Below are 27,527 nucleotides of genomic sequence, written 5' to 3'. Positions count from 1 at the left end.
GTTAAAATTTAGCTCACAAAGCAGCTATGCATACTACCTTAACTTTAGCTGTGTTTGCTAAAGCTCACATTCCTGAAGCTGACTTAGCTATATTGGCTTATGCCGTAGTGTTGTTGACATAGGTAGCATAACTATGTGAGCTTTAGCTAAAAATAACATAGCTCAAGCTAAGCTCAAAAGGCAGCTACATAAACTAAGTAGCTACATTCTCTACACATATATGTTGCAAACAAAGCCTAAGTTAACTAGCTAAAGCTGAGCTCACAAAGCAGCTCTGTAGACTACATAGCTACTTTCACTACATAGTTATCTTAGCCTTAGCATCGTTTGCTAGAGCCCACAATGCTACAGCTAACTTAGCTACATTGGCTTATGTATCAATGTTGACCAAATTGCTAAGCTCACAAGGCAGCTACAAAAACAATGTGTCTATGCTCTCTATGTATCTATGTCACTTACATAGCTTGACAGAATGTAGCTAAAGCTCAGCCCACAAAGTTCTCTTCATAGCTACATGAGCTTTAGCTACGTTTTCCAAAGCTCACGTTGCTAAAGCTTACTTAGCAACATTGGCTTATGTAATAACATTGATTCCGTAGGTAGCGTAACCATGTTAACTTTAGCTAAAGCTAACAAAACTTCAGCTAGCCACTATTCATGTAACCTCTTCTAAAAGAGATCTATGCATAATTTAACCCCGAATTAGACCTCTGACCTTTTTCTGTTTTATTTATGAAATTTTTCTTAGTCTATAATGTTTCAGTGTGGTCATTTCATGACTGTAACTGTCAGACTTTGTTTGTGAATAAGTTGATTTTGTTTTTGTTTTTTGTAAATCAAAAACATTGTACTAGCAAATTACATCTCAGATGAACGATCTGTGAGGGCAGCTGTCTGAGATGTACTGTCTGCAGCCAGACTCTTTGGGTTAAACAGCTGTTTGATGTCTGTGGTTAATTAATTGCTTTTGATCAGTGCTCTTTGAGAAAATCAAGATACTCAAATAATGGGCCAATTTTACCCGCTCTAGGTATATAGGGATCTGCAGCAGTTCTACTAGTAATAAAAAACTGCTGTTTTATTATTTGGCCTTGTATTAACTGGGGAGCAGAACACACTTCTACTAGGAGCATGGGCAACTTTATCATTAATTCAGACATAATACTGATTTTTAGCTTTAAAACATCAACAGTATGTGCTGTTTAGGATCATTTACAGAGTTTTGTTTAAAGTGAGTAAGGAGGGGACACAAAAGCTCATCGAGTGAAAGTTAACCTGATTCTAGTGATACCTAAATAGGGATACATAGTAAATTAGGCTATTGTTGGCTAACAAAATCAGATACTAATCTGTGGGAAATATAAAGCTTTTGAAGTTCTTGTTTGTTTAAAAATTGACCTAAGTATTACATCCATTTACACATATCACTGTTGTCACTGACTGCAGGATAGTTTACCCCGGACTTTAAATGCCGGGATTCCTAAAATTATCAGTAATTTCCTGCTTTGAAAAACTAGGGTGAGGCTGCATCTAAGAAAAAAGCCAACAGGGGTTTTAGCATTTAACAGCATGAACTTTTGGAAAGAAATTTACTACTGACAGAATTATGTGCACAGGGTTTGTTTGTACATTAATGAATAATCTAAATATTTCCAATTACTGGATTATTGTGATCATGAGGTTTGTACTCATCATAGAGAGGCCAGTGCTCCAAAAGATCATAAACTGAGAGTGGGGCAAGCTGCAAAGCTACAAAGTAAAAGTTTAGGATGCTAAAAGAAGTGCTGAAAACACTGATTTATATGTAAAAGACTTGTACCAACAGTGCAAAAAGTTTTTAAATAATTCAAAGATTTTTGTGATGACAAAGAAGGATTATCAGTAACATTGGTCTCCTTGACGATAACATTAGACCATCTTAAAAATAAATAAATGCTTTTTTTCTATGTAAAGAAGTTCTACATGTTTTGTGAAGTCTCAAATTTAGCACCATGATTGCCTTCAAGGATACAAAAAGCAGATGTGGATTGAGATGTCAACAGCAGAGATATTCTAGGCTCTTTTATAGATTTGTGTTCTCTCAGCACTGAAGATAACTTTCACCAGGCTTGACAGAACCTGTGAATGATCACATAACTAGCATTGAGTCTGTGCAGATATAAAACAAGAATGTCACTGTAGAGTGTAAACACAGTAGAGGAGGAGAGCTGGAGGGAGAAATCTAAACAAACATCAGTCAAACCCACTAAAGTTCTCTCACTGCAGAGCTTAAACAGCATCACAAAAATCCCCGTCCAACTCAAACTCAAATTAATTTTAGTCTAGAAAAAAATCCTTGTTTGGTTTAAAATCACAAACATGAGTATGAAGTCCACAGTGTCGGCCGTTATATATGTTGCTTTGGCGTCTGGGCTGTTAGCTGAGTGGTGAGGTAGAGAAATGACTGGATGGCAGACCTGCTGGTAGATGACTTGTGGTGGAGACTGCATGTTGAAGCTGTTACATCCCAAGTTTCGCTCTGCTGCACGAGGTCGAGCATCTCAGTGAAACTGTCCTGAGCCTGCTAATGCACTGAAGTGTGAGTGTAAGAGTGTCCGTATCTGTTTGAGTCTGTCTGAGTGGAAGTTCCTACTAAGGCTGGCTACAGGCTTGATGATTTAAATCTTATAGGGGCATCTGGGATTTCTATAGAGCCTGGTTGTATAAGGTATGTGCTAATATTAATTATATTATCCACAAGAGATTTCAGCCTACATTACATTTCAGCCTAGATTGTCTCTTTAAGGAGAGAACACTCAGATTACCTGCAAATGAAGCTAGGCTATACAGTGCTATGGGTGGGTACAGTTGTTCCAGGTAATTTACTGAATTTTAAGTAAAACTGGGCAAAAAAAAATCAACATTAACTTAAAGGTATGCTATTCAGAAACTTGTGAAAAAGTTTATTTTTCCTCCAGAAAGCCTCTGTGTTTGGAACTACAGTGCCTATAAAAAGTAATCACCACATTTGATGTTTTACCAATTTATTGGTGTGATAAATCAATCATGGTCAATATTATTAAGCTTTTGACTTGTTTTTTTTTTTTTTTTTTACAAAAAATAAACCCTCTTTAATGCCAAAGTGAAAACATATTTCATCAAAGTAATGTCAATGATGCAAGATAAAATAAGTGATAAGTGATTGAACATAGGGAATATGCACGAGTTGATCTGCCTAGATCAGGCCGTCCTCACAAACTGAGTGACCGTGCAAGAAGGAGACTAGTGAGAGAGGCAACCAAGACACCTGTAACTACTCTAAAGGAGTTACAAGCTTCAACAGTGGAGATGGGAGAGATTCTGCATACAACTGTTGGCTGGGATCTTCACCAGCCAAAGCTTTATGGGAGAGTGGCAAAGAGAGAGCCACTGTTGAAGAAAACTCATTAAATTTTGACTAGAGTTCACCAAAAGGCATGTGGGAGACTCCATGGTCAAGTGGAAGAAAGTTTTTTGGTCTGATGAGACTAAAATAGTGCATTTTTGCCATCAGACACCAAACCACCATCCCCAAGCCCAAGGCTTCTACAGGTAGAGGTTAAAATGAACATGGAAAAATACAGGAAGAGGACAATCTTATTCAGTCTGTAAGAGAACTATCAGGAATATTGAATATAGGGAGAATATCTATTTTCCAGAAAGACAGTGAGCTGAAGCATACAGCGAAAGCTACACAGAAGTGGTAGACAACATGTTAAATGTTCTGGAGTGGCTAATTCAAAGCTCAGATCTCTATTCAATAGAGATTTTGTGGCTGAACCTGAAAAGAGCTGTTCATGCCCAATCTCGGTGCAAACTGACAGAGCTTGAGCAGTTTTCAAAGAAAAGTAGAGTAAAATTGCCTTGTCCAAATGTGCATGCCTGATTAAGACCTATGCACACAGACTCAGTGCTGTAATTGCAGCAAAAGGTGCATCTACTTAATACTGACTTGAAGGAAGTGAATATTTATGCAGTCTCTTATTTCACATTACATATTTTTTATCTAATTGACATTACTTTGTAGAAATCTATTTTCACTTTGATATTGAAAAGATTTTTTCTGTCTTTTCTTTTGTTGATGTTTTAGTCCAATTGTTGCACACCACACAGTATAAGGACAAAACTGTTAAATCTTTCATTATTTCTTGTCATGTCTCATTTTTAGAATCAGTCCAGTCTTCTAAAGTGTACTAGAACTGATTAGACACCTGCCATTTGAGGTAATGACTTCACAGTGGTGATTCTACAGACACAAGATCTCACAGAAGCTATGATTCAAATGAATAATAAATATGGAGGATGCTAGACTTCCTGAGTTGGCTGTCCTGGTGTGTATTTTTATGCAACAAAACAAAACAAGGAAAAGAACAGTTAAAATCCTGTCTTCAAACACAGACAAGTTGTGTTCTTATTGTGAGCTGTTAAAGTACTTAACATCTGGTCAGTGAGGCTTCTAGGTCTGCTAACTCTCATTGGCTATTGTGGGTATTTTGTAGTAGCTAGACCTGGAGTTGTAAATATCAAACTTGTTTGATTCTTACAATTCCTAATCAGGAAGACTCCAACTCAACTGGGGGTAGTAAGTTTTTGTACAGGAACCACGCTTGAGGTTTACCTGGACAAATCATGAGTGACAAACCTCAAATCTGGTCATGCCCTCCCATCACTGGGTGAAACAAATCCAGCCTAAAATCAGGCTTAAAGTCGTCTAGTGTGTAGCCAGCCCAATGTCAAAGTAGGTGTGTCAAACAGCTAAAGTGTAGGTAAAATTATGCAAGTTATGTGTACATATGTTGAGAGTCTGAGGAGTTATGCTTCTCCAAATGCTGAGGCTTTGTCTTTAAGCATGTCCAGACACAAGTGACAACTCCAGCTTCCTGTGGAGACAAAAAAGAAGAGAGGATGAAAATATGTTTCTCCTTGCTCTTTTCCATATAAAGCCTATGTTTATAAGCTGCATACAGTACATGATGACATGTGCAGTATCAGCCCGCTGATGCATATTAAATGGTATGAGAGTTGTACCTTCTGGCGGTTGAGTCATTGGAGGCTTCAGGCAGTACATGTGGTATCCTCTGTCACAGTCATCACAGAACAACAGCTGATCCTGCATGGGCAACACAACCAACATCTTAAATACATAATAATTGTGAAATATGAGCACAGAGTGTCTCTCTTTCTACATGCTTGTATACAAGTATTTAATATTGTATGTTTACTTACATCATTCTCTGAGGTGCCACACAGGCTGCAGGATTTGCACTCTATGCACTGCCACTGGTACGTCCTCACGGCCTGCATCATGTTATCTGTGAACTGCAGACATGTGGGGTGACCTGGGAGGAGGCATTGAAAAGAAAAAGGAAAAGAAAAGAAATGGAGATTCTCAAAGGATTTTAGAAGTAGTGTTTCCTTAACTGTCACAAAATTAAAAAAAAAAAAAACATTCTCAATACAAAACAGCTTGTAGATTTCACTTATCCTCAAAAAAGAAAGGTTGAAATTCCAAAAAGGTATCGGATTCAGAGTTTTAAACTGCATCACACCATCACACTTGTGGCATCAAGAGCACCATTTTCAGTTCATAGACAAAAAGTAAACAATTAAAGATGATGGAGGTAAGGAGAGACATTAATGAGTTTCAGCATGCAGAAGAGCAAGAGATAAGATCTCTTCTAATCTATGATAAACTGGATAATTTATTGAAGAAATAGTTTGGATATTGTGGGATTTTTGCTTGTTTGTTTAATCTGTGAGGAAAATAAGACAACTAAGACAACTGACATCATTGGGAAACAACTAGCTTTGTCTTTGTCTAGCAGCGCATATTTAGCTTGATAAATGACACGTTTAACAAGAAAATGTATTTTGCATAGACTATAACTTCTACGCAGGCAGTAGAAGGTTTACATTAAAGCCCTAATAAAAGTGGGCCTACCAACATCAGCTTTCTTGCAGTGTTTTTGACATCTGTCATATGGTAGTCGTACACAGAAGCTCTTTATGTTTTGGAGACCAGAGACTTACCTGAGCGCCCACAGTCAGAGCAGGACACTAGCTCCTCAGCCTGGCCCGTCTTCCTGTTGGAGTCCTGATCTCCCAGACAGAAGTCACAGTAGTCGTTGGGGATGATGGTGCCGTCTGCAGCCTTCTGAGCTGTTGGCACAAACAGATCCATAAAGATGGATTGGTTCATTGTGTTTGTTTCCTGATAGGTTCAGGTCATATCATTAACAGAGATTTTAAGACATTTCTTTTCTCAAAATGAAGCATTAAACTTTTATTCAGCATCTTACGTTTGTGGTTGTCGGAGCATCGTGGAGGAGATGGGGCCATCTCTGTCTCCTTCTCCTCCTCACCTTCCTCTTCTGCCAGGTGAGTGTGGGTGTAGTGGTAGCTCAAGCCAGGTCGGTTCTTGTAGCGCTTTCCACAAACTACAGATAAAATATCACAGGTCCATTTGGAGCATAAACAACCATATGACATACACAAAAGGGGGTGGACAAAATCAACTGCTCTAAATTAACTTACATCCCTAACTAAACTAACAAACACATTTCTTTTTTCAAACTTCAGAAGCTTAAACTCACCATAAATCTTTGTAAATTGTGATTTACAGTTCTTTTGTATTAGAAAAGTCCTGTACATCCTCCTCTAAGCTATAAACTCAAAACTCTGCCTTACACTTAAAGTTTCATAAAAGAAAAATGAAAGTAGTATTCAAAGTTCAAGTTCAGTACAGACTGCAGCAATTAGTGAGAGACAGTGTTGATACAAGGATTAAAGTCCATGTAAAGCATTAACTATATGAATTTAAAGTTTTTATGCAAGAGAAAGCATGTGTCATTAATTTGCTTAATTTAGTTCCAAAATCATGAAAAGTTAACCCTTTCATCCCGAGGACCTTTTTCAGTGCTCAAGCTTAAAAAATGACATACCCAAATACAACTGAGTATTTCTCTGCAACTACAAAGTCTACGTGAATAAGCTTGGCATCAATGTCAAGATAACTCTTTACAGATTTCAGCAGTATTTCCCTGTGGAAGTTACTGAGACTGAGTAATTAAAGATGGAAAATAGCACAACTGATTTTTTTCCCCTAAATTTTTTTTGACACTTTTACAGTAAATACATCCTGTGTCACTGGCTTGAAATATGAAGTACTTAGGGTGCCTTGTATTCAGTAAAGTAATATGTTTAGAGGAACTGTAGTTTTTGACATCTTTTCATTCTACTGGTTGTGGTCTGAGTTGTTTTGTTTAGGTGGAAAATGTTGTGCTTGTTAGTTTGCTGTGATCTGTGGGCTTCAGTGTGTCAGTGTGTGACGGGACTCTGTCGATGGACTGTCAAAGAAGTGTTACAGACTGACCCAGAGATGTCAAACTCAAGGCCCAAAGATCAAATCCGACCCATGGTGCTGTTATACTCGTCCCACAAGATCATAATTTTAATATAACTGGCCCACAACCTTTTATACCTCAAATATGCCCCTCCACAGAGTTCAGTATTTCATCCTTGCTGTGCTGAAGTTGGTCCACAGGTGGGACTCCTCTAACTCAGCAGGTAACTTCACTTACAGTACAAAAGTGTCTAATGCCCAAAGGCATTCTGGGAAAACTATGCAGAATAAGGGATTATTGTCAAATATTTTAAATAAAATGACAAAACACACTTACAGTGATTGAGTACTGTTATATCAAAACTTCGTGTTTGTTCAATTTAGAGAAAAAGAGCTGAAATAAGTATTTTGTATTCTGTTCAGTTTTAAAATGTAGTCCCTTTTTAAATATGTTAACTGTATTAACCTCCATGATTCACTTGGTCATCCTTCAGTTTGGTAAATCTTTAATTTAAGAATAGATAAATCAATATTAAAAGAATCAGATCAATAATGCATTTAGACAATGAACAGCTTGTTTAAAACACCCTTGCTGTTAGAGACACATATTTAACTTTTCCTGGTTATTAGTACCACCAACAGAGCAACAGGTACCAGGAGTTTCAGAGAATAACACTTTAATCTTAAAATAACCCTTAGCTGTATACCTGATTTGAGAAAGAAATAAAGCCGTATTAAATTGATGATTTATTCAGTTCAAAACAACCACTGTTGGTGTTGAGTTACTTTAGTCAGCTATTTGGAGAAACATGTTTTTGCTATTATTGTTACTGTAGCAGAAGTCTCCCCCACATTCATAACTACAGTAGACCCCCCACCACCACTTCCTGAACCTTTTCATATTGGTTAAGGAAGCTTGGATGGCTTTTTCCACTTAATTAATGAAATCATCATTTAAATGATGTGATATTAAAATTTGTTTGATGATTTGAAACATGTAAGTGTGACAAATATGCAAAAAAAAAACAAACAAAAAAAAAACAAAAAAAAACAGGAAACCAGGAAGTGGGAGAATACTTTTTCACAGCACTGTATAACCTCATACATTAAGTCTCTGACATCAGGTTGAATTGCCCTTTAAATAAAGTTGTCTGAATCTGAATCGTGAAAACCATCACCTTGCAAAACACACGTTACCATAATCGCTGTTAACGATATGGCCAACTTCAGCTTCTGTACGTTAGCTCATCATATCAACTTGTCACCTTAGTATTTTTCTTCTTCAGTGTTAACTGTAACAAAATTTACACATCAAAGCCTACCCATTAATGCTGGTCAGCGTGCTGATAGTCCAATAGCAATAGGCAAATTTAGTCATACACAGTTTTCAGTCTTTTTCCAAACATGCAGTATGCTTTGTTTAAAGAAAAATTTTTGTTTTTGCTTTACACAGACTTTAAACTCAATGAAAGTGTGGCAATAACATTATCTGCTGCATATTTTAGTTCAGGAAAATGTGTTGTAGTTTAAAAGTTATATTATAGGTAAATTATGGCAGAACAAATTAGCATGACAGATAATCAGTGTTGTTGGTTCTTAAATGGAGGCAAAATCTCTTGTTGGTAAATATTCCACAAGCATACAATGAAATTAAAGCCTTGTCAAGGGTCTACAGATGTATTCAGAAACAAAAAAAAGCTTAATTGTTGCCTTTTTATGCTGTTGTTACTGTCCTGTAAAGCTATGAAGTCAAAACTTAAAAATAAAAAGACAGGCTTGGTTTAGAAGCATTTCTGACACTAATCATAGGGAGACTAGGCTCTATGGTCTAATATTGTCGAAGCTTTTGGGGTATTGAACTAGCACACTAGAGCTGTAGCCATCATAGAAGTCTCTTTTCTGTATGTTTCTGCTGATTTTCTTGTTTCAACCAATTCTGCAGCATTTTTACTGTAACCAGATTAACATATTTTACCACAAAACTCCTCCATGTCCTTCTAAACTCGCTGCCAATCCAACCACATGGTCAAAAATGGATCCATATGAAAATTTCAAGACGCTGTAAACACTTCTACAATGGCTACATCTGTGGATCACATCACTGCTAGTGAGGCCTTAAGAAACATGCATCACCCAGTGCGACAACAGCTGCTATTCGAGCATTAATTGATGCATGCCTTGCAATGAGCAAGCATGGAGGCACATGGCATAGCGTTAGTGTCATGCAATGCTTGCACTGAACTCAGGAGCAGCAGAAAGCATTTAAAAGCATCAGATTTCTCTGAGAAGTTTAGCAATCAGTCAGCCATTCCCACACCAGATGCCCATGAGCAAAAAGGCCGATCATAAAGAGGCTACAAAAGACAAGATGGCGACAGTTTCAGATACCTTCTTCAGCCTTTTTTGAGTTATGCTTTTGTTTGTATCTATCTGGAACAGAGAAGACACAGAAGCAAATAATAAAAGGAAAGACAGAACAAGACAAAAAATGAGGATGAGATTCATTTGTTTGAGCGAGGTTTTCTCATAAACAGCCCCATTCCTGAGGGATTCTGCCCAAGTACACGAGTGGCATGCTAGTCAGGTCTGGATTAACAGCAAAGTCTTTCTTCATGCTGCAGAGAGCTGCTCTCAGAACAAGGAGGAGAGGGGGCTAACAACTGAAGGATGGGAGAAAATGACTCATCTGTGGGATTTTCTCTGTTTACTAACACATAAATAACTTCATATTTGGAGCAGCTTTCCTAAAAATACTTCATAAAGGAAATACACAAACTTAAAGAAAACTCTTTAACTCCTGGCTTTAGTAAATAGTGTGAGTCTATATTTAAGGAGACTAACACGTAAGACAAAAACTAATGGCAAGGATCACATGATTTAAAAAGAATGACGTTTTGTTTGTCCTTACTGTCACAGACGTAAGGTTTGTCCTGATCGTCCATGCTAACAGGTTCTGCTCTTCTGCGACTCGATCCTCTGTTCTGAAAGGCACATCAGCAGAACCCTAAATGTCTGAATCCCTCAGCACAAAAGCAGCAAAATAAAACTTATAAATGATCTCTTTCTTTGACATATAATATTTTAATGGAAATAAGTGTTATTTTATTGTGTTAATTTCATAAAGATGCTGTATGACTGTGTGGCCCTTTTCAATTTAATGAATTTCACAATGTTTAAACAGAGTCACTCTTCTTTCTACACAGTCAGTAGGAACAGTTTCCTCTTACTTTGCCTCTGTTTCTGTTCTTTCTCTTTGGAGTGTCCAGTTCAAAGTCTTCATCGTCATTGAAACCGTCCCCATTTTCCTCTGCCTCCAGAACTCTCTGAAGAGCACAAACACATCAACAGAAAGAGAGAGGGTTTAAAATGCTGGTGGGGAGTGAAAAAACAGATTTAAAGGGGTAACGTGTTCAGGTTTCTGTATCTGCAGGCTAACAAAATGTGACATAAGTCGAGCCAGTCTTTTGTTCTTGGTCCATCTGCGTCTGAAATCATGAAATCAGTCTGTTAAGGATCTGAGCTCATTTTTACATTAGCCCATTCCACAGTGCCATTCAAAGCCATAACACGTACACCTCCAGGATGTTTTCCTCAACCATGAATGTTACAGAGGCATGACAGATGAACAAAGTGATCCACCCTCTGTTCATCTAAGAGGTATTAACAGAGACAATAACAGGTTCATCTGAGCCAGTGGGGTGTATTTGTGTGCGTAATACATGTCTAACTGTGTTTACATGTGGAGCTCCCACTGTGCTGTGGACTCTGGCTGTCCTGGAAAGCTGAAACGCACTCTAAATTGACAGACAGGGACATGTAATATCATACCATCATAGTATCAGTTTGAATGTCCCAAGTAGGGGTGTAGGAGTTGTGCTTCTCCCACTGCCTCCTAATGCCTCTCTTACAGCAGACAGCACACCCCCCCCCATCCTGGAAACTCTCCTCTGTGTATCAGCGCTTTTGTATCAGAAGTATCAAAATTACTCCAAGATTACGGCAGCAGTAACACAACACATTGTCAGAGACATGGCCCCTGTAAGTGCTGCTGAAAAACACAGATTTAGAAATCCCTCATTTCCTGGGAGGGAGTTTTTAGATTTTTTGTGGAAAACTCTGTCAGAGTTGTACATGTCAGTAAGAGAAAAAGAGGCCAAGCAACAAACAAATATGACCCTCTGCTCCACAACTGGATCTGTGCTCCAGCAGAACCTGTTGGCCTGAACTCAGCTTTACAGTTCCTAAAATCGACAACTGGGGGTCAAAAAATTTGTGTTTTTTTTTCTTGATGATCACACAGGAGAGTGATCGGTGAGTTTATATGAAGGTCTGCCTCATAATATTTCTCCCTAATCAACAATAGTAAACAACAGAGAAAATATTTCGTAACTTTTTGTGCACAATTAAAGACTGTGAGAATATTTCACGATTTTTTGAGCAGAAGGCCTGTCATGGCATTATTTATACTTACTTGTTAAAGCTTTTGAGTGAAGTCCTTTTTAAAATTAAAAAGTGTGCTTAATTTACCTTGATATTAATTTCACCCATTCTGCACACAGATTTTAAAAAAATCTAATAAAAAGGATTACTTTAACCATCGTGCTAGTTTCATTATATACATCGAAAGGCTGAATCAAACATTTGAATAGTAATTTAGAAGAGATTTCAAAATAATGCAATATATATTGTGAATAGTGATATTGCTCAAAATACTGTGATATTAGTTTTAGGCTATATCACCCAGGTCTAGTCCCCGGATGTAATAATGGCAAAGCTACATTGTGGTGCTGTTGTGAAAATTAACTGTAAAAACATCTTTAGCAATTATACCTGCCCCTCACCTGGTGCACCCCCCCCACTTGGATCTCTGCCTAAAGCGTCAAAACATACAGCTTTACTCATGTACAAAAGAGAGGCTGATAGTAAGAACAGCTGGAACAGTAATAATTTAGATAAGAACTTTCACCTGAGAGATGAAAATGTTTGAGATGACATATCATTCTTCTTTTCAAGCTTTACTCATAATTTAAAACATTGCAAAGACTTTTAATTTAGACTAAAAGGGACCGTGTTAAAAACTTGAAAAGAAGAATGATATGTCACCTCAAATATTTTCATCTCTCAGGTAAAAGTTCTTATCTAAATCATTACTGTTCCAGCTGTTCTTACTATCAGCCTCCCTATTTACCAAAGCAGAGCAGCTGTAATGCCTTATTTACTAGGAATGCACCAATATGGTAGCTGAGTATAAAAATAAAACAGAAATAAAGCTTTATTTGAATATAAATATTTTTGTTTGGATTTTTTAAGGGAAAAAGGGTTTTAAAATTTGGCTGCTGAATAAAAGCTGTCTTGTTATGGTAAATGATTCAGAAATAATATGCCAATAGAACATTTATGTAAACCAAATTGGTGTTCTTCACATATGTGTTACAGACCTTTAATTTGGAGTGGCGTGGATTGCATTGGGATGGTAAGGTACTGAAATAAAGCAACAAATTCTGTCTTGTAATTCAGTATGGTGGGTATCAGATGTTGTGGTACAGGTACTATATTGGTATCAGATTATTATAATGTTTTTTGCATATGAATGTAAAGTGTTTTGGACATATCTAGGGTATTCAGTACAGAGCAAAGAAGAAAACAGTAGTGAGTAATAAAGCAAAATAAAGCAGCTTATAAGGAGAAATATAATCACACCATTCAGAGGATATTAAAGTCATCAATCCCTCCCAGTCACCCACAGGGAGTTTTCCAGAATATTTCCTGTTGTGTTCACACATTGGCTCACCTCAACCTCACACAGAAGTTTTACTGAAGGGTTGGGATGAATAATTTTGAGGACAGTCAGGGGCTAAAATCTAAGGCTGTTTGTATTCACATATGTAGATCACCACGAAAATTTCATGCATATGTAAATACACCAAAAGCTAGAGAAAAGAAGACCGGACTGTCTTCAACAATGTTCATAGTGTGGATTAATGGTGGTCCCTTTTCCACATGCATGAATTGATAATAAAAAGGAGATTTGATATAAGAAAAACACTAGAATAAAAATCAGCTGTCAGATAAATTGTCCTGTTTATCATCAGAATTTATGTCAGCCTTGATTTATCATTCAGTCAGTCCCTATAAATAATGCATGAAAGTGCCTCTATTGGGGTCAGAATTAAATACCTGTATTTCCAGCAGTGTCTCCTCCTCCTTACAGATGTTGTTTTTTTTCTCCAGCAGGTTGTCCCCCCTGAGGAGGGCCTCCAAGGCTGTGGCCTCCCCTGCCGGGACCTCTCGTTTGGGGGCCAACTCTGCTTCTGAAGAGATGGAGGCAGAAGAAATTAAAAGAAGGAAAAGATAATTTAAGGTGACAGGTCTGTGTAAGCTGTGTACGTTAAAGCAAAATGTTCTGCAGTGTTAAGGGTTATCATCTTTGCTGAGACTCAGGTTTTCTGGAAGTTTCCTGACCTTATATTTTGGATGAATAACAGCGAAGTTTAAAATGCATCAGAATTAATGTGGGCACAGTGCAAGTAATCTCTCTGTTTTGGATGCCAGGAGAGTTTAGTAATGGTGCGTGACATGTTCAAGATCCAACATCAGCAAATAGAAGGCAAAATAATGAATGTTTGATTAAAATAAAGAGTCTTTTTGGCTTCTTTATCTCTCTCCTTCTTGCTTTTTTCATTTCCGTGGAGATGAACTTGCTGCAGCTTCTCTGTTTTGAACTCTAACATTGGGATAAAGACAGAATGAAAGTAGTGATGTGATAAGAAAGACGGCGAGGGAGGAAGACTACAGAGGCTGTGATGTGTTTTTATTGAATTCAGAGCTGCCGCTGCGCCTCCTCGCTGTGTATTCCTCATCCAAATCCCTAAACCTGCCACTAACAGCACCATCCCTGCCCCCAATAACCAATATATTATGTCTCCTTTACCTCTGTTCTCTGCTGTACCCCTCCCCCTTCTTCAACAATAAATCTCTCTCCCTCATTTTTCTTTGCCCTCACCCGTCCGCCTTCCACTTCATGACCTCCTCATCCCCCTCTGGACTCTACAGGACGAACATGGTGGAAATATGGTGGGGGTGAAATTTTGCTCCACAAGCAAACATTAACAAAATCAACCTTCAGCTGCAACCCTGCACAAACACCCAGACACTGTAAAACACAGATACATCACTGTAAAACACAGATACATCTCCTCCACTGCTGAGTCTAAGGGGAAGAGCAAGTTTACTCATGGAGCTAAGTGGAGGTGCAACATTTGCAATAAGAGGGCATGTAGGACATAGCTTTATCTCATCAAAGATGATGTTTTAGGTATAATACAGGAGTGTAAAGCTTGACTGACACTTGGGACAGAAAATCCAGATATAAGTTACTTTCTGACCGTTAACATGGCAGCATTTTAAAGGCCCTCTCATATAAAAGACAGCACTCTTGAAAAGTCAAGAAATTTGGGGGTTTGGTGCATGTATAATCACAAATAACCAAATATTTTACTCTTATTTATTCAGACTTTCTCCTGCCAACCGTCTTGAGAAATTTCTGCCAGGAGTAAGGGTGTCAATGTGGGAAAATCAGGAAAATTCAATGGGTAAAGCATCCAAGGGGCTGAATGTTTTTTATGGGCACTGTATGTTCTTGTTTGTCTTTATGGTGAATACGAGCAGTTAATATATTGCATTTACATAAAGGTAGAAAACTGTCATCATAGAGTGTTGCACTCTATCATTAGTCCAACATCTTAGATATGTTGTAAACATTACACTCTGTGTGTTACATGCAGTCTGAAAAAGTGGAATTACAGAGTTGGTGTGACTGAAACTGGACTTTTAAAAAATAGACTAACCCACCTAAACAATGTGCTTGGAGATGGATTTACTCTTATATGAATACCCTTCAAATGGGAAGTTCTCTGTATGCTTCACAGTTTTCATACCAGGTTTATACCTAGAAGTGGAGCAGCATCAATGCTCACAAACCTAGTGATGGGGATTTCAGCAGCATCTTGTGCTTCCTGAATATTAAAAAAAAAACATCAATGCATGTGGGAAATAGCATAAGAGGCATTCTAAGTTCATGTACAAATAAAAAAAACTCTAAAGTAAATGAACATAAATGACATAGTTAACGCTTTTTTAGTCTTTAACTCACTCTGTATAATTTTTTGACTAAAATTCTTGAAAGGGGACTTTGTACTGAGGGAGGCAAAACAGCTGCTAATGCAAATCCACTTTCACTTTGTGCTGAGAAATGAAATTAAGCAGAAGAGCCACAAAACCAGAGGCAAAACATGTCAAAGCTATTTCAAACAGACTACCTTTAACATCTTCCAGTGTTGCTTATTCACATACATCCCTTGCAGTGTGACATTTTCCCTGTTAAACTGGAGGTGGGAGGGGTCTCCAGAGGCAATAAATGTTGTGAAAAAGAACCTGCAAATATTGGTAGATAAAAGGTCAGAAACAACATTTTTTTCCTTCATATTGATGCTATATGTAGTTAAAGTCCTAGTATAAGGAAAAAGATTGGAAAAGAACAAGAAGCTGCTAAATTATGTGCACAAACATTAAACAAGTTGCACTGCTGTGATTTTTCCTGAATATCACCTGCTGTCTTCAGAGAGTGGCAGGAAAATTCAAGACTGAAAAATTTGACTGTTTGTACTCAAACATATGGCTTAACCTGGAAATTTGCACTAGGTTTGTGCACATGTAAAAAGGCTGGGTTTAGTTTACTAAAGGGTAGAAAATGGCTGTTAAAGCAAAGCCACTAAAACTTTGAACCTTGACAGAATCCATAAAACAACGCATTCAGTTCTGGTTTCAAACCATGTCAAAGTAACCCTGTGACAGAGCCTTGTAGTATCTTCACACATTGAGACAAACCTCTCCCTGCTCAGGAAGTATTAAATAAACATAAAGCATTTCCAACAGCACTGAAAGGGGAGCACTCACATTCCTCTGTCGTGTTATGATAGATATCTGGGCCAAACTGCGGAGAATTGAATCCCTGAAAAACAAACTCCTTCTCTTTTACCCTCAGCTATAAAACCTCCACTGCTCCTGTTAGTTTTCTTTCAATATGAGTGCTAAGGTTGGTTAGTTTTGTGGCGCTCTGGGGAGTTTCCTCTCCTTTTTTTGTCTTTAAAATGACCCTGTCCTCTGCTTGAATCTAAAACCTTCCTGGTAGAAATCTCTGGAGTATTAAATTGCGTCTGGAAGACAGCGCGGGGGAAACAATAGTGTGGCAAAGCCGAAACAAAGGCCTGCTTTTATTTCTCCCCCTTATCAGGTTCCTGGGGCATTCCTTTTGCTAAAATCCCCTAAAACACACACAAATACACACATGCATACATGGCTGTGCATGCACACATAGGAAAAAGCACACACTTCCACCTCATAAGACTCACTTACATTCTAATGCCTCATGGACAAATGATTATAGAGGCCCAGTAAGGGTGCTTCTGTGCTGCAACAGAGAGTCATGTGTGGGGGTGTTTGTGCATTTTGCATGTGTGTGCGTGCTGCCAGAGAACAGTGAGAGGAGGCATTGATTCAGGGGAGAGAATGAACCTGGAGACCTGGCGAGAGAGACAGGCTAACCAGAGCCAGATGGTCAGATAGGGAGCATTAAGGCCACTGAGCTCCATGCAGGGATGCACGGGACACATCATACATACATATTTAAATAAAGAAATAAAAAATGAGTAGGAGCAACATCAAAAGTGTTTTTTACTGAGGGTCAACACTGCAGTATGCATGGTATCCACTCTGCATGCATGCCAATGTGCTGCATGTCTCTGCTCTTGTGTATCTGAGCGTATGTGTGTGTTTTGTTTGCGTTACCTAGTCGAAGCTCGCACAGGCGGAGCTGTGGATCCAGGGGAGGGTGGAGTCGCTTCTTCTTCCTCCAGCATCGAGCAGGGTATGTGTACATCTGTCCTGCTGCTTGGCCTGGAGACACACAAATTCGTATACATGGACGTCCACACATGCAGAGAGGGAGAGGCACACAGGAAGAATTTTAACAACCACTGGCAGGCTTACAATCTGAACAAAACTTGCATTGAGACCTTGACCCCACACACACAACACATGCTCACATACAGAAATGCACACAGTGGACTGGTCTTGTTTTCAGGATACTTAATATGTCCCAGTTCCAGGTCTCAGACTAATGGTCTTTGTCACAAAAATGTTAAAACTGTACACATATTTTGGCCATTTTATCACACATTTCCAGCAGGGATGTGTTATTTAGTGTTGGACTGGTTTTATGAGTGTAAATCTGATGAAACTGCTGTCACTATTTCATTAAAAAGAGCTGTCTTGTACTTGAATTTAATCTGTCACTCTCTGCTCTTGTGTTTTTTCATCCTCTTCCAATAGCTCAGTTGGAGATCAAGATGGCGGGAAAGAAATTATTTTTTTCCTGTAAGCATAAGCAGAGGAAAAAAACAGGAGAAGGGAGGGGAGGGGGGATAAACCCAGAATAAATGCATATAATGTGAGTTAGGTCTGCCACAAAGTATAGGGTGGGGCCTGAAGGGCTTTGCATACAAGATGGAGCGCGGGCTATTTGTGTCCGTTTCTGGGTAAAGAGCAGATTCTTCCCTTTGGCTGTACAGGCGACCCAGATGTGCATAACGCTTTTGGACTGCTTGTCTCAGGGACAAGTGGGACGACTTTTTTCCATCATAGGAGGAGATATACTGATTCTTCTTTTTATTCAGCCATTTTTTTGCATTCCTGTTTCATTCCTCTACTGCAGAGGTTAAGATGAGAAGTTCTAGTAAGGAGACAGCCACCTGCAACATAGCTTAGCTTAGCACATAGAAAGCATTGAAATCAGGTTGTCTGGCACAGCCCAAAGGATCCAAAATTTGTCTACCAGCACTGCCATGCTATCTGGAACTAAAACATTAAATCTCATGTGTTATCTAAAAATGACAACAACACTGCAGGAAGTCTTTGCCCTTGGCCGAACAAGACTAGGTTAAAACCTGGTATATGGCTGACTGCAATTATCTGGGATGCCTGTTGAAATGCCCGGGTATCCACAGAGCATGGCGTCAGCGCAGGTCCACTGTGCCCCATGAACCGCTATTAGATGTTGCTTCTCCTCTGCTGACACCCCTCTGTATGGCTCTGAAAGTATCACTCCTGCTCAGTCGGGCAGGCAGGCAGTCACATACAGACCCACATGTAGGGCTGACCCTGCCAGTTAGCCAAAAAAAAAAAAAAAAATCCAGAACACAACCTCCTATAAAACGGCAACATTTTCATTTTATACTGAAGCTTTTGACCAGATTAGATGCATAGCATGTAAGGTAGATAAGAGTTTCCATGAATATTAAGAGATCAGAGCCACACATCAGCCTTTAGTGTTGAAAAATGAAGCCAACTGTGGAAGTGCAAAAAACTGCAGTTTCTGGAGTGTCCACTGGAGGCTGGCTCCAAAAGCAATGAAGTCCCATTCACATTCATTCAAAAAGTTAACTTTTATAGCAAACCTAGCCTAGTTTTTTTTTTTTTTTTTTAATAATTATTTGGTCTGTTCAGCTCTCCTTTTGATCAGCACACACTTTACAGGGATCATTTTTTTTATTTTGAACTCCAGAAATGGAATTCAATGCAAGACTGGAGTTATTTATCGTAATCATCGTGGCTCCTCTAACTGACAGATGCACTGTTGTGCATAGGTCAGGAGACGTAGGGCCCAAGGGAGCTCCAGCTCTTTGACCAAGAGTTAATTTGAGACGACTTTTCTAAAATGGCTAATTGAATCAATGGGCTAAAAAAGATGGTTTCAGGAACCAATGGGTGATGTCACATAGGTCTTTTCCACTCAGCAGTCCAGTTCACTTTGGAGCGGCATGGTATGCATTTATTTGCATTTCCAATATCAATAGTCGGACAAGGTCCCAAATAATTGACCTGTACTCTCCCACTTTTTGGCACCCTTCCATAGGGGTGCCAAGCTTACCTAGCCATCCCTGAAGGTTGAAGCTACGCACACACAAGATGGTTTGTACTGACATAACTTTTAGCACGCAACAAGACTGCTTAGCTGGGTTGCAAGGCACGACTGTTTGCTCCATAAGGAGTGGGGGAAAATGCAAGAAAAACATATCTGTTTAAATTGGGGATATTTGGACTTGACAAAGATCCATACTGTTTCCTGGACTGCTGACATTAATATGTGGCCACAAATCAAGTTTACTGACGTTTATCTGGACTCGATTTCAAGTACACAAAGCAGAGCTTGAGGTCACAGATCAGCCTAGCTCAGCAGTGATGGATATGACATTGCATTAATGTAGACATTCTTCATATGAAGTTTTAGATCAGTTGTCCCCGTATTTTTGTGATTCATTTACTTATTTTTCACCACAGGTAACCTGTGAAAAGATCACTCTAGGTTGTTGAACCTATTTGTAAAACTTTGGGCTGTAGCCTATTTTAAAATGAGATCAAAATACCCAGGATTTCTTACTTAATTTTATTTTATTTTAACACCAGCTAACCCTTTATTTTATTTTAAATGTGACAAATTCACACAGTACAGCTTTCAATTTATTATGCTGTATAAACTGTTAAAGCATCGGATAAGTTTATGTCATGCAACGTTCATGGAAATAAAGTCAGCATTTAACTAAATAGAAATTACATACATTTACGAAGGCTAATTTATTTAATGTGTAATAAATATTGACGGGCTTGACAATTTTTTGACTCACACATATAAAACTAGTCTTGTTCATCAGACATCACAGGGCTATTTATACAGCTATAAAACATAATGTGTTGTAGCTGCCTTGTCACCTTAGATATCATCTTACATGTGGTTGATCTGCTGAAATTTAATCTCTTCATTTTCCTTTAAGGTAAAAGGAATGGAGTGTGGTTAAGATTATACCAATCACCAACCAAATGCTTGTTTCTGGTGATCAGTATCTTCAACACTACAGGAAATCACCTGAAATAGTCTACCACATAACCACCACAATTTTACAGTTTATTGCATAACCGAAGATGGCAGATTTTGAAAGTGAATTACTGGAAAGTGCCAGGCTTGAAGTTCTACTCATTTCCATTCTTCATGCTAAATTGCAGAAAAAGTGTGACACATAACCACTCGTACATCCAGAGTTTGAAAATGTTAAAGTCCAATACTATTTTCCATTTACGGGTAAAAGTCAAACATATAAATCTTAAAACATTCCTTTTTCGACAGGTCCAGAGTCCAGGGCTACAAAGCAATGCTGGCTGTTCTTACAAATTTAGCAAAACATGGCAGTGCTAAGAAAGTGATAAGCTAATTCCCAATATCTGTCACACATTTCCCGGGAACCAAACATATCTAAAGTAAAATGTACACGTTTAAAAATCATATTAGGGACAAGAAGTTGTTCTTTGTATTGGACTTTGTTTCCAACCTGGTTGTCTGTGTCGTTTCTCCATCCAGATATAGCAGTTGTTCTGTGCCACTCCAGTTTGTGAGTCCAGGAACGGCAGGCGAACGCTGCGTTCTGCACACAGACGGGCATTGTAGCTGCGGCAGTGTTCGATCGCCTCCTTATAGAACTGGTCACCGAGCCTGGGCACAGAAAGTGAACTTGGTAGGTATTAGGGCTGCGATTACAGCATAACTCACAACACAACATTACATAATACGATAGGAGAAGATATACAGCATACTACGGTACAATACTATAGACCTTTTTTTTATGGACCTTTTGCATGTGGGGTCATAAAGTAGTGACACTGAGAGCCAAACTGGGAGGGGAAATCTGTATGGAGCAGCATTTCTTTTTAGTGACGTATCGAAACAGGCACAATTGATTTAATAAATGTAAACATTGCCGTATTGATATTTTGTCCCACCCCTCATAGATATGCAGATGAGAAGAAACAATAACAGAGGTCATTAATAATTTTCATAATCAAACTCTTTGACATTTACTTCTAAAAGAGCTGCACCATTCATCCACCCTCTCAGTTAAACTGAAAAAGATCTCTATTCAGAAGTAAAGTAAGCCACAAGTAACATAATAGCCCCTTTTCTGCCATAGATCCAGGCTATTTGCAGCATGCTGCTTCAATTTCTGCTTATGTGCACATAGTTATTCCTCCTATTAAAGTCTTGTCAGTTCAGAATTTTTTAGATGGTTTGTGACACAACATGTGTGGAGCTAATGATTTGGTACGCTCTGCAAAAAGGCCTGTTTGGTCCTGGTTAATGTTGGGGTAATAAAACCCAACTGACTGCTCTTTGCAGTTTTGCACAGTTTAGTTTTCAAATCTGGATTTAAGGGTTGAAGATGCAGCATGAAGACAGTTGAGCTTTAAAGGATCATCTATGCAGGCTGGAAACAGTAAGGGTTTTTAGAGGCACACACAGGAGACAATGATAAACCTTGAGAACAGAAGAAATTTTTCATCCTGTCTGATTTATAGACAAGTTAGAGTGCTGGATCGAAGGCTGCACAACAGACTGGCTACACCCAGATGCACGCACACCATCGACAGACAAGAGAGTATAAATCAAGATGTGAGCCATTAATTATGCACACAGTCTGCATGAAAGGCAAGATTTTTGCAGGTAATGTCATTAGAGACAGCAGAACAAAGAGATGGACTTACTTTTAACAAAAATTGAATTTGAGTCTGTTATTCTTTATTTGATTACGGATAAAATCCAGACAGGAAGAGGAGGAAAAGATAGTTCTTATGTGATCTGATGTTTGCCTGCAGGAGCACACATTACTAAGCTTTAGAGAGAGTAGACTGCCTTTAAATCCGGACTACTTTTAAAATGAGTCAGCCATATAGGACAATTTTATGTTGGTGAAATGCCTTTTAATATAGGAAAAATGCAACAACTTTTTCCTGCTCTTTGTTTTTTTTTCAATAAGCACGATTTCACACATGCCTATCTGCTCAGCCATCACTGTCAGTGTGTCTGAGCAGACTTGAGCGCTATGTGGATTCTCCTCACAGACATGTTAAGAATGCCAAAGCTGGACAAAGACCAGCTCTCTGGTCACACTGAATCACACAAAGATGTGCAGTGTTTGAAGGTGGGTGGAGAGGAGGGTGGATAGAGGAGGAAGAGGGTGAGTGGAAAAAGGCAAGAGGTTGGATTGAGAAGCAGCCGTGACTTTACCTGGTACTGTGTGCCTGTATTAGATGAATGAGAGTGGGAGAGTTCAGAGAGCACCCACAAGGAGAATATTGGGGTGGCGGTGGGGGTGGGGGTGGGGGGTGTCTGAGGAAATGAAAATACTGTGAGAATAAAAAGATAACTGCTTCTGGATGAAGATCAGAGCTGAAGGGGAGATTTGTTTCTGTTCACATCTGGAATGTTAAAGTAGGAGGTCTCAAAATGGATAAAAAAGAGGAACAACATCACAAGGATATCCTAGGCTGCAGCATAAACATTGTTGCATTTCAGTTACGGAAAGTATCCCTAGCTGGAGAAAAGATAACAAAATTTAGCTAAACAGATAAAACTCACATTTCTTATAAAAGAAAGAGAGCTGGGTTTAAGAAGATAGGGAGGAAAAAGATGTGGAAGATGGAGAAGAAAGCAGGGATAGAGAGCAAGATGAGGATGATGGAGATGCAGCTTATCCCTTTTAATATAATAGCACCCTATATATAAAATAACTATTGATGTAATTTAATCATTCAACTTTTTCATTGATTAAAAGAGGATGAAATGTTTCTTTTGGCTGTTGTGTTTTTTTGTGTTGATTAAAAAACTATGTTTGGGCTAGTGAGAGTAATGTGTTGGTGTGGGAATGTATGTTTGCTTTGCTTACAGTCGTTACACTTACAGGCTAACCATCCACATTGGCCCCACAGCCTCATAACTGGTGTTATTACAAATTTACTAAGACATACTGGTATCGGTCTCCTCTTCTAAACAGCAGGAAAGTAAACTAACACACTATACAAATAGTCTATTTCACATTATATTGTCTGTTTCCCTCTGCTTTTACAATTTCTACCCCAGGCTAGACAAAGCTAAACTACACAAAACTAAGCTAGGCTAACAGCCTCCCGGCTCTTGCTGTTCATGTGTGTAGGCTAAAAATTCACTGAAATTTGTTATCTATCTCCTAATATAACAAACATTAGATCAAATAAATGACCTATAATATCAAACCATTGCATGTAAAAATCCACCTTCTTAATTAAATAATCCAGGAATTCACCACTGCCTGTTAACTAAACACTCAGCAGCTAATCCACCGTGATATTTCAAAGTGCTGCGAAGTATTCATTAAAAAGAATAACATTTGTTAGCTAGTAAGATAAAGATGTAGTGGTAAATTTTGATTTGGCAATGCCATGTTAACCGCTTCTATCTGCTTAGTCATGATGCTAATAGGCAACTTGTTAACTAGCTACAGCGTCAAATTAGCTCCTCCTCCCCCCACAAGCAAAAAAAGCTAAAGACACATTTCTCATGATGTCAAGCTACACTTTAAGGTAAACACATATGTCTTTATCGGAAATGCTATTTATGAAGAAACAAGGAAGTTGCTACTACCTGCTAGCACAGTTCTGATTTTACTCTTGTGTGTTTTGACTCCCTGTTTTCCCTCAGTCTTTATGCTACGCTAGGCTAACTGTCTCCTGACTCTATAGCTTATTGCTAAGAAAATGGTAACTGCTATAACCTATCTTAGTAGCAAAAAAACAAAAACTTATAGTTTTAAACTATTGTTTCAATGTGATTTTCAAATGCTATTTTTGAATGGGTTTCCACTGAAAAAGGGGAGAATAAAAATAGCATCATCGATGTCAAAAATAGTAGCAAGATCAGAATCAAAAACAGGTTTGGTAACAAGTCCTTTTACGCCTTTGGTGAGGCTCTACCTCAGGACTTCGCACAGTGTGGGGTGGGCAGTACTGCAGGTGGGCTGTGAGGGGTCTTTTACAACAACTGAAAAAAAAAAGAGATTTTTTAAATTTAAAAATCTAATTTTTAATAAACATAAAATACTTAACTGTCATTATTTTAAGACTCAGAAGTAACAAAACTGCAAGAAGTTTTAACACATGTTACCTTTTCATCATTTATTTTGTCTGATGCACACAACCGGTGTCATGGTTTGGCTGGTGTTGGATTCACTGTTCACACCATTGAACATTCTACTGTGCCACTCACTTCCTGGTTTTGAGAGTCTATCAGTGTCTTCTGAGTCATTAATGCCACTTGGGAAGAATTTGCTAGGCCACAATATACAATAGGGATAAATATGAGAAAAAAGAACTAGAAGTGACTTTGCAGATGCTCAATTGAAACACAGTAACTGTCAGTGGCTTATTAAATGTACTTTGTGACCAAAAAAACACATCCCAAGTAATGATAAAGTATTTGAAACTAAAACTTTTGCATTAAAATTCACTGTTCATGAAAGAAAAAATTTGAAAAATAAAAGGTTAACATTTGAGACTCATGTAATGGTTGCATGGGGGTTTTTCGTGGGCCTCTATAGATTTTTAGACTTCAAATTAGCCAAAGCATACTGAGATTTGGTAAAGGCTGGTCTACCTGAAGCAGTAGCACAGTAGACGAGCGCCAAGTAGCATCTCTGTGTCCACAGTGTATTTACAGTACACTGTCTGGACTTAAACACATGTGGCAGATGCTGTCTGAGGTTATTTTTTTCAGGAAACCCTTACAGACGAGAAACACAGCTGGTGTTTGGTGCGACAAACCAGCAGTCACAGCTCGGGTAAAAAAAATCCAGATCTCCAAAAAAGACTTCCTGTCACATAACTCAGATTCTCAGAAGTGAACGTTTGTCTCTGCTTTCACAATTTGCTGCCTGAACTGAAGCGTGTGTGTGCGTGAGTGGGTGGGTGGACCTAGAGGCATTTCTCTGTATCTGTCTTCCCCACTTTTCCTCCCTCTCTTCCTCCCTGTGTCATCACATATCGCCTGTGTTTTTTCCACTTCTTCAGCAACAAAGTGTCTGCAGTTTCATCACCTCTTACATAATCAAATGTGTCTGCTGTGCATTTGTTTGAGAGGTGTGTTCGGTTCAGCGAAAGTTAAGAGAGCGCGAGTGCATGCGTGTTTGTATGCCTGTAAGACCATCTGTCTGTTGGTTGCGTGTCCTGATTCCCCCGTCTCATCCATCAGAGATTGTACTGTGCTCCTTTTTTGTACCCATTAGTCGTCTGTCTGGTTGATCCTTGTGATGGTGCTTATGTAAGTCCAGTTTTGCATGTCGGGAAAAACATTCCTCCTGGTCAACAGCTTCCTGGATACTGATGGAATCTGCATCTGTTATGTGTGTGTGTGCATTATTGTGCTGCCAATGCTCGAATGAGCTTTGTGTGTGACAGTTAGTCTTATCAAAGTAAAGAAGTAATGAGAAGCTCATGATAAGGTGGATGTTTCCAGGTGGAGCCTTACAGAGACAGCGATTATCATCTAAAATATTACAAAGTGCACTTATTCTTTAGCCAAAGGCTAGAGGATGCTCTATAAGTCAGACTTTCTGATTTGATGTCTGCTCTCGTTCCAACCCATCAATCTCGCTCTAACCTGCCACAAATTTATGTCAGTTCTGTATCGCTTGCAGCATCTTCTTTTCACCTTGCTACAAAGATCAGTAATCAGGAAGAGAGTACATCAATGTCAGTTTTCTTTCCGGATTTGTGTTTTTCATCTCATTTACTGCTTCCTTCCTGTTTCTGATTTGAAGAACTATAGTTGTAGTTAGATTTTATTGCTATCATTATGAGTGAGAAATAGTCAGAAAACTATGAGATTGCTACTGGTGGTAGCCAAATTACAACTCACACAATGTAAGATGCAGCCGTTCTGACCATTTTTACTAGGGATGCACCGATCCACTTTTATTCAGTTCCGATCCGATTCCGATAAATATGTGCCGATACCGATATAATGTGTGAGGTTACACGAGGCTGTAGTAAACCACCCAGCTCCTCTTATCAAAAACAAAAAAAAATTGAATTGAATTTAAACGTATTCCAAACAAATTTATTTGAACTACTACTAAAAAATAAATATCATTATCCAAAAAAACGGGCTTGAAATCCCTGTCTATAATGCGCTTTAATGAACCTCCCACCACTAGAGACCACTGTAGCTTCAGTTAATGGCTGCAGCCTTCCTCTCTGACCCTTTCCCTGGATGTAAACGTCCAGGCAGTGGCTGCTAAGCTGTTAGCGTGTAGTAGGAAGACCCCGGTACGACAGTTTTCCAAAGTAGTAAATGGAAATAAAAAATGCTATGTGGGCTGTTGAGGGTTAAGCTCACGTATGACTACTCACCCGAAGTGACAAGAGGCCAAATATCACAGCAGGATATTAATCTTCAAAGAGGAATAAAGGCGGGCTGCGCTAGCTTTCAATGCTAGCCACACTGTAGAGAGTATTATCAGGCTAACGTCACACCCACTCTTCTTTGTGTTCTCTCATCTTGAAACTAGTTTTGACAATTCTAAATATAGATTTACGTTTAATTGACTAGGTAATTATACCACTAACAACATCATAACTAATACTAGCTCAGTTACACACAGAATGTCTCGTGTTGGACTGCGGTGCGTTCATGGTTTACCGCAAACTGTAGGATGGATTTGGATCATTGGCGTCAGTCAGATATCAGATCTTTTAATTAAGTCCATATCAGACCCGATACCAATATTGGATCAGATCGGTCCCATCCCTAATTTTTACACTGTAAATACACTCTTTAAAGTAGGATGAACTTTGATGCAGAGGAGTGTGCTGTGCCTCTCCTATGCTGTTCCAAACACAGCAAAATTATGTCACTGAGAAGAAAAAACCAATTTAAATGGATTTCAGAGTGTGGAGATGTCAGTGTTGACATGACAATGTGCAGCGTATGCTGTGGACAAACTGTCATGTTGAAATACAAAAAACAACCATAAAAGTTTGCTCATGCCCAGGTGCCATTTGTTGTGATGAGAAATCATTCTCTTTTAAGAGATCCACATCATTTGGCTCAGCTCAGTAGAGCTGGTTGTTTGGCTTCTAAACGACTCTTCATTTGATAACAGTTTGGCTTTTTAAATGTGGATTAAATAAGGACGTTGGACGGAGGAAAGGAAACTGGCACTACAAACAGGAGCTAGCTACTGGGGCTCACATT

The 27,527-nt window shown here is 38.7% G+C and overlaps 1 protein-coding gene across 1 annotated transcript in view; it reads right to left on the bottom strand.

Annotated features, from left to right (window-relative positions):
* Positions 1-4,364: 4,364 nt before the first annotated feature.
* dpf3 (D4, zinc and double PHD fingers, family 3) overlaps positions 4,365-27,527 on the bottom strand; it is a 30,120-nt gene continuing 6,957 nt past the window's right edge. Inside the window, exons 2-12 of the mRNA XM_041805786.1 lie at positions 20,800-20,960; positions 17,207-17,314; positions 13,538-13,671; positions 10,588-10,683; positions 10,269-10,341; positions 9,749-9,790; positions 6,318-6,455; positions 6,049-6,177; positions 5,245-5,357; positions 5,047-5,128; positions 4,365-4,898 (exon numbers count right to left, since the gene is read on the bottom strand). Of these exons, the coding sequence (XP_041661720.1) occupies positions 4,831-4,898; positions 5,047-5,128; positions 5,245-5,357; positions 6,049-6,177; positions 6,318-6,455; positions 9,749-9,790; positions 10,269-10,341; positions 10,588-10,683; positions 13,538-13,671; positions 17,207-17,314; positions 20,800-20,960 (1,144 nt within the window). The 3' untranslated portion in view covers positions 4,365-4,830. The remainder of the gene's footprint in view (positions 4,899-5,046; positions 5,129-5,244; positions 5,358-6,048; positions 6,178-6,317; positions 6,456-9,748; positions 9,791-10,268; positions 10,342-10,587; positions 10,684-13,537; positions 13,672-17,206; positions 17,315-20,799; positions 20,961-27,527) is intronic.

The sequence above is a fragment of the Cheilinus undulatus genome, linkage group 14, assembly GCF_018320785.1.
Source record: "Cheilinus undulatus linkage group 14, ASM1832078v1, whole genome shotgun sequence".
Classification (NCBI taxonomy): Eukaryota; Metazoa; Chordata; class Actinopteri; order Labriformes; family Labridae; genus Cheilinus; species Cheilinus undulatus.
The sequence above is the reverse complement of the archived record's forward strand: the minus strand, read 5'-3'. Positions and strand labels throughout refer to the sequence as shown.